The sequence below is a fragment of the Antechinus flavipes genome, chromosome 2, assembly GCF_016432865.1.
Source record: "Antechinus flavipes isolate AdamAnt ecotype Samford, QLD, Australia chromosome 2, AdamAnt_v2, whole genome shotgun sequence".
Taxonomy (NCBI): domain Eukaryota; kingdom Metazoa; phylum Chordata; class Mammalia; order Dasyuromorphia; family Dasyuridae; genus Antechinus; species Antechinus flavipes.
This window is the reverse complement of record NC_067399.1, coordinates 470,420,979-470,441,871: the sequence shown is the minus strand read 5'-3', so window position 1 is coordinate 470,441,871 and position 20,893 is coordinate 470,420,979. Positions and strand designations below refer to the sequence as shown.

Here is a 20,893-nt window from a genome sequence, read left to right as displayed (position 1 = left end):
GAAAAGAATGAGGACACATTCCACACACATACACACACACACACACACACACACACTCATATATATATTTTGTGTGTGTATATATATATCTAGGGCCAACTGCAATTGTCTTGATCTATATCTTGTCACTGGACCCACATGGCTCTGGAGGGGAAAGTGAAGCAGGTGACCTAGCACAATCCTCCCTTCCTTAAATCCAACTCCCTTGCATATCATGGCATCACCTCCTTGATGTCATGGTCTTCTTCAAAAATGAAGGACAATCTGTGTGTGTGTGTGTGTGTGTGTGTGTGTGTGTGTGCGCGCGCGCCTGCTGCCAGGCCAATTTTCAGGACCTAACTTAGGTTTAACTAAGTAATTTTTCTCAGGGTCCATTGAATATAACCACAAAACAAGACATAAACCAAAACTCAGATGCTTGCTCATTACATTTGCCTGCACCATGGAAGGTAATCTACAAAACCCCAAAGACATCCCTGACAACAAGATTTTCCAATAACTGATATCCAAGGATGAAACAGGGCTGATTACATCCATCCATAAACACCCATTTAGTCTTCTCAAAGAAATCAGTAGTCAATTTATTATCTCTAATTTTTGTCAAATGGAATTTGTTTGTACATAACTGCCTGCTTGTTGCCTCTTTCACTAGATGGTGAGCTCCCAGAAGACAGGAGTCATCGTTTGTCTTTCTTTGTATCCCAGTGCTGAACACTGTGTCCAACACACAGTAGGAGCTTAATGTTTTTTGACTGACTGAAGAGATCTATCATTGAAGAAAATAAAAATGCAAAGTTCATGAAGGACAACTATTACCTAGATGATGGTACATGAAACTCTAGATGGTGGGATTCAGAGTAGGAAGTGATTGTAGAGAACTTAAATATTAGGGTATCTTCACCACTTTGGATCTTGGACCTCTTCAGTACTCTACTGAAGCCTAAGCAACCCTCCGGTTGATGTTTGTTACCTGCATTCATAATTGAAGGAAACCCTAAATTTCAGTTGGAGATGGAAATATTTTTCTTGTTTAACGGATACCCTTGAAATCTGTAGTCTGTAGATCCCAGATAAAGAATCCTTATTTTAACCTACCCTTCTCACTTTATAGATTAAGGGAATGGAAGGTTAAGAACTATGCTTGAGACAGTTACATGGTTCAGTGGATAGTATTAGATTTGGGATTAAGAATCCCCAAGTTCAAATCCTAACTCAGAAACACTACGTCTGAGTGTTTCTGTGTTGGTTGTGACTTAGTCTAAGTTTCTAAATCTGTAAAAATCTGTTTAAAAAAACTCACAATGCTATTGTGAAGATCAAATTAAATAATAGAGTGCTTTATCAGAATTTAAAGCAATGTAGATTGTTCAAGGTCATGTAGGCAAAGAAGCCAAAATCTGAACTCCTATCAGAGTTCTTTCCATTACTACAGGATGTCAAATCAGCTTATTAGTGCATGTCTCAGATAAATAGTATCAATTATGGGAAGACATGAACAAGAATCATGGAAGATAAACAACCATGGGTGGGTTCTGATCTTGATCTAATCTGATATTCTGATCACATAAAAGAACCCATTAAGCACCTGAGTATTTTCTTGATGGGGCTGCTATGTTGTGCAGTGGATAGAACATTGGACCAGAAGTCAAGAAGGCCTGAGTTCATATGACCAAAGGGCTATCAAATTGTGCATACCCCTTGATTAAGCAATACTGGGCCTGTTCTCCAAAGAGATTATTAAAAAGGAAAAAGGACCCACATGTGCAAAAAATGTTAGTAGTAGCCCTTTTTGTATTGGTAAAGAACTGGAAACTGAGTGGATGCCCATCAGTTGGGAGAATGGTTGACATAAGTTATGGTGTATGAATGTAATGGAATATTATTGTTGTATAAGAATGATCAGCAGGATGATTTCAGAAAGGTCTGGACTTAAATGAATTGATGCTAAGTGAAGTGAATAGAGCCAAGAGAACATTGTACACAACAACAAAATTCTGTGATGATCAACTGTGATGGACATGGATCTTTTCAATAATGAGATGATTCAGGACAATTCCAATAGATTTGTCGTGAAAGCAACCATCTACATTCAAAGAGAGGACTTCAGAGACTGAATGTGGATCACAACATAGTATTTTCACCTTTTTTTCTCATTTTTTCCTATTTGATTCATTTTTCTTGTGCAATGACGAATATGGAAATATGTTTAGAAGAATTGTACATGTTTAATCTATACTGGATTACTTGTTGTCCAGGAGAAGGAGAGGGAGAGAGAAAAATTTGGAACACAAGGTTTTGCAAAGGTATATGTTAAAAATTATCTTTGCATCTATTTTTTTTTGAAAAATAAAAAGCTATTATTAAAAAAGACCTGAGTTAAAATCCAGACTCAAACACTGAACGAGTCACTTAACCTCTTTCAGCTTTAGTTTCTTCAGGTGTAAAATGGGAAAAAACAAAAACATAATACTTTACTTAAAAGGCTGTTATAAGATTACAAAACATTTTGTAAACCTTAAAGCATTATATAAATACTAGCTATGCTATACATTTACAAATGAGACACTACAATCTCTGAAAAATCACCATTACAGGTGACCCAACAACCAAGAGAAGAGTGTATGATGACTATAACATGTTGATTACTCTTTGGACCCTAGAACATGGAATATTTTATGATGGCTACCTTAGAATATAAATTGTCACAATTATATTAAAGAATTATAGAGTTACTACCAACTAGTCCATCTTCCCATTTTCCAGAGGAAAAAACTGAAACCCGTGAAGATTAGGTGACTTGCCCAGTCACTTATACATAGATGCACCTGAATCCAGGTGTCCCCACTCTTAACACTTCCAAGAAGGCATCTTAGAACATGGGCCGTTAGAGCCGAAAAGGGTCTCAGAGGCCTTCTATTTTGACATATTTTACATATGGAGAGACTGATACTCTGAAGGGAATGGCCTTAACAAGATCAGTTAGCTATTTAGTGACAGAATCAGGACTAAGTTCCAGGCTTTCTGATGGTCTTCTATCCTATTACTCAGAAATGCTTTCTTAATCAAATAATTACACTGAATCAAAGAACTACTCTCAAAGCTTGGTATGTTAAATGCCCATTCAACTCCCTTAAAACATCTGATACATTAAGTCAATCATAAAGCTATATTCATTTATAAATAACAATGTATCCATGTATAAGTTGTATGAAGCATTTAACTTAGCTTGATTTCCCCAGCCCATTCAAAAATTTCAAGGAATATAAATTTTACATTTAATATTTAGTCTAGGAATTATTAAATTTCATCTGCAGAAAAATCTTGAAGTATTCTAAAGCTCCACACAAATTATTTGTCTGAGTTGGATCCCATTTCCTCTTTTAAAGACCTCATCACTGACTTCCAGTGATGTGGAAATGATGGAGGATATTTTAAGAGTGCTCTACCAAAATACACTGGACTGTTTTTGGGGGGCTGCCAGGTTTCCTTCTATATAAACTCTTCTTGTCTTTGGCCCCAGGCCACATTGTGATTGGCCAGTCCAAACTGTTAAGTATTGTATACAGAACTAGCAAGTGGATAGTCCTCTGAGGATTAGCTGAACTGCTGGGATTCTTCACTAAGTTGACCAGCAGTTCAGCATCAATGACTATCATGGTCACGTCAAAGCACAAAGACTAAGGTGAAATGGGGTTTCTAAATTTTGTTGGTAGTAACTGCAAGTTCCAAATTCACAAATTTCCCTCAAATTATATAAACATATGCATATATGTATGTTTATCAGATAATCATCAGTGACTATGTATTCACTCAACATAAAAAATGAAGTCCCTACAGGAGGAGGTCTAACATTTAGGTTAGACATGAATGACAATAAGGAGGCACAGAACCTTGAGATGAAGTAGAGAGAGTCTCTACTGGGAGGAAAATGATCACTGTTTTGTTTGGAAAAGATGTTATATTATGACAGGGGATAAACTAGTTATCCTCTTGAGGTCCATGTTCCCACCATCTAGTTTACATGACAAAGTCAAGATCCTTGGCAATCAGTAAGCTTTACAAAACACTAAGGTCATGGACCTAAAACCAGAATAGTTTAATAATCTCATTTTACACAAGGAAATGGGGGCCCAGACAGGGCAAATAGTTGGTTAAACAACTGGTCATTGAAAGAGCAAAGATTCAAACTGTTCTGATTTCATAACCAGTGCTGATTTCTACCACACTATGGCAGGACAAACAGTAGGGTCATGTTTCTCTGTGCCCTAGCCAATGGTTTGGACTTCAGAAAATCAAAACCTTTTCCAAGAGTGTCAGTACCAGTAAATATATTTTGTTCTTTACTTCTCTAAACGCTTATATAAAGCCTTACTAGTAGCTCATGTTTCTATAGCACTTTATTGCTTAAAAATTGCTTTCATGAGAAGCCCATGAGGTAAGAAATACAAACAGCAGTATTACTTCCACTTTGCAGACAAGGAAACATTAGGTTTTGGGAATGAAAATGACACATCCAAAATCAAAGCTAGTATTAGAACGAGATTTGAACATTGGTGGCAGAGTGAACCACTCCAGGCACTACGCCTGGAGTCAGGAAGACTGAAGTTCAAATCTGACTTCAAGATTTTTACTAGCTGTGGTGCTGGGCTTGTCACCTAACTTGTGTTTGCTTCAGTTTTCACAAAAGTAACATGAAGATAGTGCTAGCACCTACATCACAGGGCTGTTGTGAGGATTATATAAGGTATTTATAAAGCAATCAGCTCAATGCTTAGCACATTGTAGAGTCTTTTTATTCCCTTTACACTATACCAGGGACAGCCAAAAAATCTCAAATGTACCTAAATGGATTTTACATTTTAAAAGTCTTATTGTATTTTAAAACATAAAAACCACTCTTGGCTCAATCTGTTCCCTAGTTTCTGATGAGAATATAAGTTTGTCAAGGACAGGTACCATGTTTTACCAAAACTTTTTATCTTCTCCTGACTTTCAGTCAGCATCTAAAATAGTTCCATTGAATGAATTTATGTCAGAATAAACAATACTTGAGACAATCAGGAGGAATATAAAAAAGTCAGCCCATGCTACTTTTGCTCTATAAGCATTTTTATTTACAAACAGCAATTTCCATTGACTTTATTGATACCATAAAAAAAAAGCCATTTACAAGCAAGGACCAATAATTCATCCAAACAAAATTAAGCAGCACTGAAGTATCTGTGTCACAAATCTAAAACCCAATGGGTACAAGAGTAAAATAGCATTTGAATAAATAGTTTAAATTCATGCTTATAAAAGAATCCTTATGGCAAGTTACTATCCTGACAGCATCAGCTTAGCTAGCTTCATTACTTCACATGGCGATGAAGTGGGGACTTGTGAGGTTACCAGTTTATATTGCAAGATAATGACACTGAGAGTTAAATCATTCTGATTGTTCCACCATTTATAATGGAGAATGTTAGCCCTACCAAAAAAAGTGGCCAGAGATACTTTTCACATTAATAAATGGTTATTCTCATAACAAACCAATTTAATTCACCTCTTACTATATAGTCAGGGCAACAACCAAGACCTTGGACACAAGTCCAAAGACTGAATTCACAGCATACTTGTTGAGGAGGGATATTGAGGTTTGTTTACTATAGCTGCCACTAGGGCAGATGCTTAGTGAATCCTAAGCAAGGCTCATTGCTCCACTTGATCAAAATACTGGGACAGTGTGGGGCATCCCAGGCTCCCTTTTCAGCTAGGCCGAGCAGTCTTCACACAGATTCAAGAATCCTGAGAAAGCAGGTCATTGCCTGGCCTGGGGAGTCCCATATTGGGTAGAGGCAGCTAAACCACACTGGCACTTTTTGAACAAGATATGTAAAAAATGCACAATAGCCATTATAAACTTGGAACAAAGCGAATGACTTTCCTGAACCTCTAGTTCAGTTGCACTGAGCAATTATGAAATCTATGATTTATGAACTAGATTTATATAAAGATTTACACAATTCCCAAATACTTTTCATATATAAAATTTAATAAATAACCCTGACCAGTCTAGAAGCACCATCCAAGGAGAATACTTCCTTGGAAAATAGATTCGGTGTTGCATATTTGAGTCCCTTTCAGGAGGCTTCACAGGAAACCCTTTCAGAATACCGTAATAAAAGAATCACAGTAACTAATATAAAAAGCTATTCAAATAAAATACACTGATTTCTTTAAAGTAAAGCTCATTCACATAAATTCTTACCCTCCCCTACCCAGCCCTTATTTTTTATTTCTGCAAGTTCTTCCCATGCTTTGGGCTTTTTTTTTCTTTTTAAATTATAACACAGGCCTTACCATTTGGGCTAAGAGCAAAGTGAAGACTTGGTTATGTTTTGGAAAACATGAGTTTCCTACTCATGCCTGAGAAGAATCCTAGAAATCAATTTAGTTCTACAGTATATTTTTGCTTAACAGTGAACTGACAGTATCCTTTCTGTTAATACAACAAAAATTAAAGGCAGAATCCAATCATGAATCTTTCTACTCAGTAAAATAAATGAAACATATAATATGTTGTATTTACAAATATAATTTCTAAATGTACTTTACAGATTTCGTAGAAATGATATGATAGAAAACAGATTAGGAGACCCAAAGTAACTATTTAAAACCACAAACATTAGCAAAAGTATAAAGTTCTTTGTTTTCACAGTTTGTAATAACAGGTTAAATATCTATAGAAAAGGACACCGTCACTGTCTTCACATTGTCTATTTATTGAAAAAGGTAGCTCAAGAAGAGACTCAATTATGAACAAGCCTATATGAATTCAGGATATATTTCACTGTTAAAAGATTTCACATATCACTTGTATTTTATTGACTTCTGCATCTGTTATAAATGAAATGTAAAACAGTACTGTGTTATTCCCCAAACTGTACAGAAATAGGTACTGTACTTTTAAAAAAAAGTTGCTTTAAGCAGTTACCACTCAGCATATTTCTTCTTTGAGGAGTCATGAAATGAACTTCAGGGAGACAATGTTTCTAGATTGTGGTCTTGATAACCCCCCTGGCATATTCTCATGTGACAAGGCACAATTAACTGCTGCTGCCAGATTGGAAGTTCACCTTCTACTAGACTTCACACTGGGTAGTGTGACCTTAAGAATGCTCCAAAAGATGAGCCCTAAGCTGGTCTATATGTCTGTGTTCTCCACAGCACTGCTGAGTGGTTACAGTACTGCATTATGGCTTGAGAATTCATTCTTAACACTGCTAGCAGTGGAAAGGGTAAAGTGTTAGCAACATGAATGGGAGGCAAGTGGAACTTGCAAAAATGTTGAATCATGATTATTATCGAGAAAATGAATCAATTTCCTGCCCCTTAACAGTCCCATTACAATGTTTTGAACCTGAACTGTACAATCAAAGTAATGTGTATATATATATGTATATATATATATATTTTTTGTCAGAGACAATTTTGGATAAGTCACTCTTTGGTAAACTCAAACCAGTTTAATAGATTTACAAATACAAAGAACTCCATTTAAATAAGGTTAAGACTGTGACACAATGACAAGAGCCAGGACATATAAGGTGCCGCCCAAACTTCCCTTCTCCTAACTTGCCTTAGTTCACACAAAATACTAGGGAAACCAACCCAAGGGGTTGAAAGGAGAAGGGGGGTTCCCTGAGCCAACCTCCCGTGTCCTTGATTTGGCCATTTCTTGTCACATACTTAGTTGTATCAAAACACAATTTTTTTTTGCATTTAATTTCTTTAAAAAACAAAACAAAACAAAACAAAAATTCATTCATGTAAGAAAGAACACCACAAACATTTACCTGAAACCCCAGAATGTATTTAATTGGGTAAACACTTAAGAGTCCAGTCTCCCCGTGAGGCACAAGGCTTTTAACAGGAGTTACACAAGTGCTTCAGGGAGAGAACAAACCCCTTATTTAGGCAGTTTTAAGAGGAAAAAAGGCATATTATATACCCGATTTAGCTAAAAGCTACTCCTCTGGAGCAGCTGGATTTATAGTGTAATCTGTATGTAGTAACACTGATCCATAGTGCAGCTGGTTACAAGGTTAGCAGACACCATTTTAAAGAAAGCAGCTACCATACAGCCACACCCCATAAGGGGTCATTATGGACAAGGGCTTGAATTTCTTTTTTCTTAAAAATGAAAACAAAACAAAACAACAACAACAAAAAAAAAAACACCCCACTATTAGTTATAAGTTATAAGAGCCACAAAAGCATTGCAAACCAGCAAACATATATGTATGTATACTTTTTGTATACATACACACATGTGTGTATATATATATATATAAATTTTTAAAAATTTTTTGGTAATTCTGTAAACTACATCACAGCTCATTTTTAAAAATCATTTTACTCTTCTTTAGCTGAGAAGTTTTTCCATAAGAAGTCTGCAGAGCTAAGTTACTATTTCAGAAAGGAGTTATAGAAGACTGGCCATTCTCATGGCGACCTCCAGAGCAGCTGCTCATGACTTATGACTCGCTCTTGATCAACCAGAATGTACAGTACCAAACCAAATCGAGGTTTTTTTTTTTTGTTTTTTTCTGTAAAGCGTATTTTGGTACACTATAAGTACATATTGAGTACTCTGTAGAAAACTAAAAACATTTCCTCATGAATAAAAATCTTCAAATAGGGACCACTGTTCTCATATAGTAACGTGTTTGCCAGCACAAGATTTTGAGGTCTCTTTTCTAAACAAACTAAAAAGAGAAAAAGAAAAAAAAACAACAACAACCTGTTGCTTATAATTCACTATCATCATTAGGTTTCACATTTTCTATATTATACTGACCTAACTGATATTAAACATAAAAGTAGCACCACATAAAACAAACATGGGTGACACACAAATAATTTGGTGACACACACAAAGTATCTTAAAGAGGGTTTCTTATGGTTGGTTTCTTTAAGCAGGAAACACTGATTAGCCACTGAAAGAATGGGGAAGCCATGTGGCTTTATGTAGCACACAAGATAGACATATTGCTTGCGATTCCCATAGAATATATCTTTACAAAAAGTACAAATTTCCAAGTTTCGCAGTTTCACAAGGAACCGCAATATAGAAAGTTACTATGCACCTGAACTGGCTGTTTGGAGAAAACAACAAAAAAATATATCAACACTGTGTGGAGATATAATCAGAGTTACAACCCCTTCTTCCTTTAGTAAGAGTAGCAACTCATCATGTAGAGTGATTTGATTTAATTACCTGGTATTTAGGTTTCTACAGTACGAAATGAAGGTAGATTCTTAGGCCAGTAAAAACATTTAAAACCACTGTTACTTTAGGGTTGGATAATAATTACATTACACTTGTGTAAAAAAGGGCAGCACCACATGTCATCCAGCTTACCTACTGGACAACTAACAAAAATTCCAAACAATTCTAACTAGAGTTGAATAGATTTATGGCATTTGGTTTATGTGTTCATTATGAAGTGGAGTTATAAAAAACAGTATCATTTGCTTTGCTGAGACTTTTGGACGCTATGATTAATATATCAGAAAACCAAATAACATTCTTCAAGGGATAAGGAGCAAGATCTTAAAATATATTAGGTAGAGATGAGATTAAGAGTCAAAAAGCCCTGTACACACTATATTAACTTACATATTCCTCTTGCATTCACCTCAACCAGAATAAAAGCAAATTTAAGAATGTATATATGTAATATATATAATAAATGCTTTATTATATATATATATGTATAAATTTTCTAACTACCAAAAAAAGTAATTTTCAACTCTAAAAGGTAATCATCAGATCACATAACATTCTCTCTCCATGCACATACATAGAAACCTACATGCACACTAAGAGAGAATATATGCCCCTGGGTAGTAAAGGTAGGGTGAACCCAATTGGCTTAGCTGTGCTACTGCCAGAATAATTCATCCAGAGGAATAGCTTTAGCCCATGTTTTCCCTGTATTTTTGGCCCTTCGGATTCTAAGCTCTTTCAACACACATATACCCAAATTTCCTTAGAAGCAAAGAACAAAAATGGCAAAGTGTGCTATCTAGAAACCTTGGGAAAATTTACTGTGCACCTACTAGGTTTCAAGGTGATCAGGTCAGTGACTGGGCTGAGTTACCTATAGCAAAAAATTTTTAAATGCATTGATGAGTGTGCTTTGTTTGGGATGCACTTATTTAATATCTTAATCAGGGGCATTAGACACTGTGTGAATTTCCATACTGGAATCTAGCCCCACCTCAGAGTTGGAGGCATCATTCTCTATTTTTTGTTCTGCATATGCATCTGTTCTTTCTGGGGACTCAATGCGACTGCGAACTTCAGCCACACCTGGATGATTTTTCCGCAAGTGCTGGTTGAGTGTTCCCTGGAAAGGAAAGCACTTCCCACATATCTCACAGCGGAAAGGCTTATCATCAGTATGGCCACGGATGTGGTACTCCAACTGGTCCTTTCGTGTGTACTTCTTACCACAGAACTTGCAAACGAAAGGGGTGATTCCCATATGGAGTCGCATATGCCGGTCAAGGCTCCCCTTCTGGTTAAAAGATTTCCCACAGTAAATGCAGATCAACCTTTCATTATATGGATACCAGTGGCCTCGTGCACTCCTTTCCCGGGGACTATTCTCATACCCAGGATTATTCACAAGAGCTTCACCATCTGACCCTTGTACCAAACTCTGCAGATCACTATGTAGATGAACAGAGGAAGGGCGTTTTTGGCGGGCCCGGCCCCCTCGGAAGCAACTTAGCATGGACCTGGATGGACTGGAGTTGCTCAGGTTTGCAAAAGTTTCTGACATACTAGATGATTGAGAGGCTACTTGGGAAAAGGAGTATGCATGTTGTAACACAGAGCCATAGGAACCTACATTCACTGCCACCACTTGTTCACCATCTACCATCTCAGTGTGGTAGCCATCATCACCCAAAGAAGAGCTGTCTGAACAGCTGGGTCGGTCTGATTTCTCAATTTTCACTTTCACCTCTGTGATCTGGCTCTCCCTCACAATCAGGTCCCCTTGTTCATGGTCACCTTCTATCTGAATCTCATACTCGGAGACACTTCCACTGCTTCCTCGGTCTGAGTGGCCTTCTTCTTGCAAGCGGCCACGCAGAGATTTGCTTGGAGTTGCCTCCATCCGTAAATCATTACCAGCTGTTGGCTGACGCACCTGAGAGCAATATGGAGGCGAGATCTCTACTGGGTTGGCAAAGAAGCTGCTCTCTTTAACTCCATTGCGGTTTTCTGAGTTCTCATCAGCACCAATGGTTACAGAGTCGACATCCCCAATGCTGATTTTTGAATGGATGCTCTCCAGGATCTGTGTGCACTTGTCAATGACACATTGCATCTGAAGAAAGCTAGCAGCAGTGAGAAAACTGACAACATCCTTCAGCTGTAAGGACATTCTTCCAGTGTAACAGAATGAGAGCAACTGTTCAAAGACATTAGGATTCTTAATCACTGAGATGGATAAGCCACTCATGGTACTTAATGCTGAATGGTCACGAAAATAGGGAGAGCTGGCAGCAAGGACGGCTTTATGGGCTCGGAATGGCTGGCCCTGAATATGCACAATGATGTCACACAGTTTTCCTTGAAGGCGGAGTTCATTTAACTGGTTCAGAACTGTGTTGCTGTACTCGGGCACGTCAAACTGAATAAAACTGCTGCTGTCCATTTCTACTGACATGAAGCGTAATCTAGAGAGAGGAAGAAAGAAAAAGAGAAAGGGTGGAGAGGAAGAGAGAGAGAGAAGAGAGAAGGAAAGGGAGGGAAGGGAAAGAGACGAGGAGAGGAGAAAAAAAGGAGGAAGAGAGGAAGGGAGGGAAACAGAAGTTTATATTCCATTTATATTCTATATCATGTGGTAAAAATGGCATGGGCATAAGTTAGTGAGTGTGTGACATGAAACTTCTAAAGCTTCTACTCTCAGTCATATCGGAGCATTCTTCTTTTCATAGAATCATAAGACTTAAGAGCTAGAAAAGAATCATGGAAGACTCAAATTTAGAATCAGAAGGGACTTTATTGGGGTTTTTTTTTTTTTTTTTTTAGTTTTAAACTTAAACTGCTTTTGAATTTAAAGTACCAAAAAATGAGCACTTCCATATATACAAAACAAATTGTGATGAGTTCATATGCTTGATATGTGTGCGTGTGTATACACACACACACACACATGCACACTCATATACATAGACACTCCACACATTATTTTCAAAACAGTCCTGTTGATTTGAACTTTCTTCTGTATATTTTATATTTTAATAGTCCTTTTTTGTGGCATCAAAATTGCCAACCTTCCCTGTGCCCTGCCCCTAATCAAGAGAAGGGAAAAAAAATAAAGTATGTATTAAATAAACATAGCTAAGCAAAACAAATCTACATAAAGTCATGTCCAAAAAGGTATGTCTCGGCCCCTTAAATCCATCATCACTCTGTCAAAAGTTGAATGATAAGCTTCATCCTAATCCTCTGGAAGGATGGTCTCTATATAGATCATAATTCTTGAGTGTTTAAAGATGTTTTCTTATATATGCTGTTCTTATTAAATGAATTGTTTTCCTGGTTCTGTATATTTCATATTGAAATTATGAACTCACATTACACAGGATTCTAGGAACTCTTCTTTATTTTAGTCATTTCTTCTGACACAATTATTCCCAGACTACCATTCAGTAGCCATCCCTTAACTGATGAGTATACCTTCCCTTTTTTTTAGAATCAAGTCCTTTACTTTTCTTTTTTCCTTTTAATTCTTTTCCAGAACAGGAAATGTTTTGGCTTCAAGTATTCCCTCCTTGGTATTTATCTTCCCTTAACTCCAACTCTCTCTGTTGAATTTGATATAGTTAACAACAAAATGCACTGAGTGTTTCAATGTTTATCCAATATCACTGGATCAAAAAGTATGTGTCAGGGAGTAATGTGTTGGTTATAAAGGCCTTTGGATATCAGAAAGAGAATTTTGTATTTGATCCAGGAGAAGCCACAGAAGTTTATTTAATAGGGGAGCAAATGGGCAGACTTGTGCTTTGATAATAATAGGGATAGGAATAGTAAGTAAATTAATGAGATCACTAAATGAAGTAGTCTAGAGAGAGAAGAAAAAGAGGGCCCAAGATAAGCTAATTAGGCCATCCAGTTTTAGCAGTTGTGACCTGGATGAAAACCCAGCAAAAGAGATTGAAAATCTCCTAGATTAGAGAACTAGGAAAAGCATAGTATCCCAAAAACCCAGAGAGAAGAGAATATAAAGGAGAAGAAGAAGACCAATATTGTCAAATGCTACAGAAATGTTGAGGAAAATAGTACTTAAGGTCAGATTTGATACCAGTAACTTTGGAGAGAACAATTTTAGTGGAATGATAAAGATGGAAACAGACAGTAAGAGTTAAGAAGAGATTAAGAAGTGAAAAAGTGGAGATACCTATCAGTCAGCACTTTCAAAGAAGTTTAGCTACAATAGAATAGATACAGGATGATAGTGGTAATGAAAAGATAAAATTTTTTTCAAGTGGAGACATGAACATGTTTAAACAGAGACAGTAAGGGAGGAGTCAGTAGACAAAAAAATGAATAAAAATAGGAATGATAGAAGAACAAAGTTTATTGGAAGAGTTAGGATGGAATGAAATTTGCTTGATCAAGAAGAAAGGGTTAACCTTAGTAAGGCATAAAGTTACATCATTATGTAAGACAAAAGTGAAAGACATAGTGGTGGAAGGGAGAAGACTTATATGAGATGGGATAGAAGGAATTCATAATGAATGGTCTTTTTTGGGGGGGGGGCGTTAAATGAGGCAAAGTTCTTAACTAATAAGAATTTGTGAAGGGAAGACATGAAGTTTCAGGCAGGATGGAAAGGGTATGGAAGAGCTATTGTGAAGTGGGATAAGTGAATTGCAAAGAGAATAATAGCAGTAAGGGTTCAATTGAGGATGGACAAATTGTACTGGATCCAATACATTATTTCCTCTTCCTTCATCCAGTACAATATGTATAGGAGAGAATACCAAAGTTGGTAATGATCCAAGGCTAAGGTGTGGAAAGGGATACGTGGCAAAATGATACTGTGGGAGGATGGATTCAAAAAAGAATAGTGTGAAGCTGAAAAGAGTAGAGAATGGCTAGTGCAGGAGAGATAGTCTCACAGAAAGAATTGAAGACTCAAGGAATTAGAGGTTACATTATAGAAGAAGAATAAGAGTTTTGTAAGAAAAGGCAGAGGGAGAGGTGAAAAGACAATAAATTATGTCAGATAAAGTTAAGTCATGTAAGGGGATTTCAGAATTCTGGAACAGGAAGGTAGTACATTTGTGGGTAATGTTAAAAGCAAGAGAATTACCATTTTTTGTATGGTTAAGGTAAGGTGGAGGTCATGGGAAATGAATTGGTAGAGGAACTAAAAGGGTAAGGTATTTGAGAGTCAATATGTTTGTTGAAGTTCCTTAGTATAAAGGGAGGACAGAAAAACTGTGAACCACATACTGAAGTCATTGAGGAAGGAAATAGAATAAGCTGAAGAAAAGAGTTACCAGGATTTTAACAGGGTAGTAGAGACTAATAGAATGAATTTCAAAAGAGGACAGGTTACTTAGTAATGAAGGTAGGGAAAGAACAAGACAGTTGTAATGGGAGGAATTGAAAGCATTATTATGACTCCTGGCCTTGACTGAAGGAAATGAGGGAAGATATGTAATCTGAAAAAGGGTGACCAGGAAAACTGTATTATTGGTAAGGAACTAGATTTCAATAAAAGTTAGTAGATAGAAGAAGTGAGAGAGGGAAAAAATTTAGAATGAAGTTTGTTGCCTATGGAATAGTGGATGATTTTTTTTAACTATGGAATGCAGAGGTAGAAGAATATGGAAATAAGAATTGAGAGGTGAAGGATGGGGAATAGGATTTAAATGATGACACTATGGGAATTCAGAATTACTGAGAGAAGTGGGATATGACTGGGTGCGACAATGTTCATCATCAAATCAAAGACAACCCTCCTCCTCCCAAAGGAACCTGGAGACTGGGCTGAGTATAAGTATAATAAAAGATGGAAGACCATCAGATTCACTACTCTTCTTCCCTCCAAAGGCTGGAGACTAGTCAAGAAAAAGGTGATGCAGGGCAAGGAAGTCCCAATCCCCACCGATTTTCCTCTTTGTCTTCCTTCAAGAAACAGGTGCAGCAGGAGAAACAAGGCCTGATGTCAAAGGAAGATTGTTACTCTGAAAGTTCCCTGCATCAAAGTTGGGATATTGGACCAGCAGAGGGTAGAAGTTACTTTATGCTTGCACATATGGAAGTTAGCTCAATCCTCAGGCAGCACAGTAAGAAGCAAAAGACTCCCAGTTGAAGGAGAAGTCACCTTGTGACAAATGAAAAATGAGCCCCTTAACACATTTTCTCAGGGGACATGAAGCACAGTAAGAGATGAAAGGTGTACAGAGGAAAGTGTGGTACCTTTTTTTATATGAAGCATAGTAGAACCAGTCTACCCTACCATCCAAAGACCTCTATTTTTCTTATCTAGCTCCCTCGCTATGCAATGAGGAACTCTAAAGAGAGACTTATTTCCTCTCCCACTTTTGAAATATTAACCTACATCATTACACAGTTTCTTCCAATAACTCAAATAAATTTACCTTTCTATATTTTTCTGGACTCTTATATTTGTCTTTCAAAGTTCTTACAAAGCTCTCATCTTTTCATCATAAATACTTGAAAATTGTCTAATCTATCAAAGATCAATTTTTTTTTCACTGTAGGATTATACTTCGCTTTGCAAAGCATATTATTTTTGGTAATAAGCCTGTATCTTCTGCCTTTAAGAATATTATATCAAGCTCTTTTCTCATTGTGACACCTTACTTCTTGTGTTCCTCCTTTTCTGAATGGATGAGATAAAAAACTTTTACATTGATATACATGCTCTAAATTTTGATTAAACCATTCCTAGGACCTTTCAGTTTAGGTTTTCTTTCAGGAAGTGATAAGATGGATTCTTTCTATTTTTGTTTCACCCTGTTATACTAAAAGAGCTGTTTAGTTTTCACTTATGAAATCTTAAAATATAGTATGAAGACCTAAAAAAAGAATTATGGTTACAAGTATAAGAATTCTTAAATTCTTAATCTGACCTGTTTTCTAGGATATCTTTTTTATAAAATCATTTATCTCAACTTTCTTCTATTTTTTCAATTTTGATTTTGTGCTATTTTTTTAAGTCACTGATTTCTTTTTGGTCTCTTCTAATTTTCAGAGATTCCATTTCTTGAGAAAAGTTTAACACTTTCTTTTCTACTTATTCTTCCAATTCTTTTTAACCTATGTAATTTTTCCTAGTTATCCTTTGCTTTCTTTCTTCTAGGTATTCATATAGTTCTTGGGAAAAAATCCTTTTTTTTCCTCCTATGAGTCTGTTTAGAGTTGTTGCATAGGTACTTTTTCTTCCTAGGTAGGATTTTTGGGGATCTTCAGATCTACGTTAACCTTTTTGAATAACGGGTCACATGTTCTTTGGTTTAGTCATTTTTTCAACTTTAGTTTCTGAATTGGAGCTGTGAATCAGCAGCTTAGGTCAACCTTGCTTGGTCTCCCCTGAGCCACCTAAGTTTATGCGATGACCTCTACCTTATGGAGTGAGGCCCCCCTGGCTTTTTGAGGTTTAGAATGCTGGCTCTTTAGGTCTTTTATGGTATCTCAGGACAAAATGCTAGTAATTTTAAGTCCTTGGGTGCCTATCTGAACTATCTGAATTGAGCACTATCACAACATGCCAGTTGCTGCCACTCCCTGGTGATTTCCTAATCACCCAGAGGATTTCTCAGGGGAGCCTTCTCTTCGTGCTTCTTTGGACACAAATCCTTGCAGCCTATATATCTTTTTGGTTTTATTGGGAGAATAGTGACTTGTGGCTCCTTTTCCTATTGTCCAGTCTTTTACCTGATATCTCTACAATTCTAACATGGAAAAAAAATCATTTTTTATAGTTTCTTATTAGATTTCTCAATCTTTATTTGGTCCAATGTGAAGTTTCAGTTTTTGCTGCAATAGTATATGGGAGCCAAGCAGTCTGCCTCTTTTGGGCAGTTATCTTGGCTGGCAGTCCCCTGAAAGGGTCTTTATAAATAATATAGTCTAACCCTATTATTTGTTCAATGAATTCTTTAGGAGGCCAAATGAGTTGCCTAAGATCACATACGTGGTAAACAGCAGAGTTGATATTTGAAATTTGGTCCTACTAATACAAATAGAAACCTGGTACTCTTAAAATTAATTCATGGCTATTAAATTATTCTACTACTTTGGCCCTGAACCCTACTGAAATGTTACCTATACAACCCTTTTGGATTAAAATGAAAATATCTCAGATGGTCAATTTCTCTAGTTTCATATCAACTTTCCATAACCAAATTTAGCAGATGTTTCCTTTTAACTTTAATGAACAAATTTATGTCTCTTCTGATCACAGGAAAAGAGACTCTTATTCAAAGACAGAATGAAATAAATCACATAAAATCTCAGTACTGAAAGGACTCTGAGAGGCTCAGCTCCAATATTTACAAGTTATGGGCTCCTCAGCCTCAGTTTTCTATATCATGAAATAGGAATAATTGTATTTAACAATACCTTATTTCATAAGGCTATTTATGGAGAAAGAACTCTGTAAAAGAAAGCACCACAGAAATCTGAGTAGTTGTTAATATTTCCTAGTTCATAGGATTAGCGTGAAAAAAGTGCTTTGTAAATAGAGTCCAAAAACTGTCTCCTTAAAGCCAAAGTTCTCTTTTTCTGAATGATTTTAAGAATAAATGCTCAAAGTTCCTGAAATCCCATGCTACAGTATCTAAGTCAAAGCTTAACCTGAGATTTATGTGAACTAAGTGCATTTAGGCCACTTTTCAGTGAGGAGTCAAGCTAATTCTCACACCAAGGATAACAAGAATATACTGACTGTCCAATAAAGATAGAACTATCTGAACAAAACAAGGCTATAGGCTGCCATCCAGTTACAAGACCTTCAAAATTATAACACACCTATGTCATGACAGTTAAGTTTTATTAGCCTTGATGGACCTCAGATTCTTCACCTACGAAGGGAATACCTAGCTATGTTATATGGGTTATTAGAGTTGGTTAAAATGAGAAAATAAAGAGTAAAATATTTTGCTAAAGATAGAGAACAATAAAACATGAAGTTTTATTATGATTATTTGTAAAAGTAGATAAGAAAAATGTGATAGATACTATGTAAACACCAATTTCATGGATCCATGATCCTCAGTTTTCTTCTCTGTAAAATGGAGGTTAACTAGATGACTTCTAAGGTCCCTCCCAGCTATTTTAAGCTATAGCAACTATTTATACTATATCTTCAGGGGACTAAGGGGCAAAGCTGCAGTTGAATCAGTGTAGAAAACTTCCTGTACCAAGGCAGTTCTACAATTCAAATGGGAACTTGTAGTCTTAAGAGAGCTTCCTGGGGCACTAAGAGGTTAAATGACTTAAACCAGGGTGGCAAAACAAGTGTATGCCCAAGGTTTATTCCTGATTTCAAGACTGTGCCTCCAGCTACTATATGATATGATCTCATTTATGGTTGTCATTCCGGAAATAGCAAGCTAATATTCTAAATTTTTTTCAACAACATTTATTTTTAACAAAACATTCATTCATATTTTAACTATGAATGGGACCTTAAAAACATATGAACAAACAAAAAGATATAGGTAAAAATGAAAAATTATGGATTATAGACCTGCACCTTCAACTTCTTCCTCTTTATCAACTCAAGAAAAAAGAAAGCTTTCATGATTTTCAAGTGTCAAATGTCTTCTCAATTAAAAATCATTCATGAGAAAAGGATGAACACATTATGGTATATGATGTAATAAAGTATTACTGAATCATAAGAAATGATGAAAAGTATCAGAGAAAGCTGGAAAGACTTACATGTATGAAATGGTACAGAGTAACAAAAGCAGAACCAGGAAAAAAGTCATACGGTAAAAACAACACTAAAATCAAACAAGTTGGAAAAACTTAAGAACTTTCAACACAATAAACAAGGAATTAAAAAATCAAGCATGTTACAACTCCTGACAAAGAGATTAACAAGATGCAAAATGAAATATCTTTTTGGACATAGACAATAGGAAATGTGTTTTGCTTGACTAACTATATTTTCTATAGAGATTTAATTTTTTTCCACTGGGCAGAAAGGCTGGGGGGAAAGATTTCTGTCAATTGAAAAAATTTGAAAGAAAAAATGTATTAGTTTGGGAAGGAAAAAAATTCTATACCTATAGAAATTAGTTAAAAAAAAAAAAAAACTAGAATCTAAATGTTTATTGTCTACCTGTAATAATTTTTTAAAAACCGTTTCTAAATAGTTCATGTTTGCCCTAAAATGGATTATGGTTAGTATAATAAAGGTATACTTATTGGATGTTCATATCATAGCTAATTTTCTTACTTAAGGAATTCAAGGAGTAACATTGTTCCTTAGTCATCTCATCTATAAAATTAAAGATTTGAACTAAATGATTAGTATAAAGTATCTCTATGGTCTTAAATCTATGATTCTATAATGTGTCTATTTTAGTTATGAATATGAATTTGAAAATAAAATAAAAAACAGATTTCTAAGGCAGAGATCAACATTAGAAATTAAAAATATTTGATTTTGTAATTGTTATTTCCTTTCTATTAATAAAAATGTTCCCAAATTTAAAACTCTCATTTATCCGGAGTCTAAACTGAAAAGCTGAAGTACTCAAAATTTTTCTTAAGAACACAATCTGAGAAATTAATATTGCTTAAGATCAAAGGTTCAAATGAAGACTGTGACTGATTAGTATAGATATCAAAAAGAAATAATGGCCAGTAAGAAAATAACTTAGGGTCAGCTAAGTGAATAAAACACCAGTTTTAGAATCAGGAGAATCTGAGTTCACATGTGACATTTGAGACACTTACCGTGTGTTCTTGGACAAATCACTTAATACTGATTTCCTCCCCCCACCAAAAAAAGAGAGAGAAAGAAAATCATTAATACATTACCTGATGCTAACTCAGCTTCATGAAGAAGAGCTGAAGAATTATCTGTTATACTCCAGTAAACTTATGCTTCTAGAACATTCTTTCCCTGCAGATACAACGACAGAATGACACAAATTAGAGGAAAGAAAATATTTAAATCTATCCTTACACTCTTTTGACGCAACAAGTCTAAATTTTGAAAGTTACTGGGCAATTTATATTCTCCAATTCACAGGAGTTTTAATTTTATGAACAACCAAACCATTAGACCCTATAAGCTTATCATCCTGGGATTCTACTTAACTAACAACACTGAGTCACTAAAATCTACCAGGATATGGTTACAATAGCTAACACTGTGACCAAATTGGTCAGGGGATAGACAATGCTAGCCACTGTAACCTAACAAAATTATTTTGTTACATTTTAACTCCACTGTTTGTGAGGGAAGAGAGAAGGTTGGCTGTCAATAATAGCACAAAAAAATTACTATCATTCATTTTTATATTGCTGTTTACAGCTTATCAAATTCCTGTGAGTTAGGACAAGTATTATCATCTATATACTACAGAAACCAAAATTAAGGCTCAAAAAGATTTAATTTTACAAGACTACAGTTAGGAAATGGCAAAGCCTAAACTCAAAGGCAGTTCTTCTGCCTCCAAATTCAACAGTCTTTCTGTTTTATAATGATGAACTTCAAAATGTGAAAGCCATCCTTCTGAAAATTCAATAGTAACAGTAATGGTACCATCAAATAATAACTTGCATTTTGATAAATGTTTTAAGGTTTACAAATTGCTTTCTTCA

At 35.8% G+C, this 20,893-nt stretch overlaps 1 protein-coding gene across 1 annotated transcript; it reads right to left on the bottom strand.

Moving 5' to 3' along the window:
- Positions 1-5,091: 5,091 nt before the first annotated feature.
- On the bottom strand, positions 5,092-20,188 carry ZBTB34 (zinc finger and BTB domain containing 34). The gene is made up of 2 exons (XM_051979663.1): positions 20,105-20,188; positions 5,092-11,739 (listed from the first exon to the last, which is right to left on the bottom strand). Exon 2 carries the CDS (start codon positions 11,727-11,729, stop codon positions 10,215-10,217), a length of 1,515 nt encoding a protein of 504 aa, XP_051835623.1. The 5' UTR covers positions 11,730-11,739; positions 20,105-20,188; the 3' UTR covers positions 5,092-10,214.
- Between the last annotated feature and the right edge of the window lie 705 nt (positions 20,189-20,893).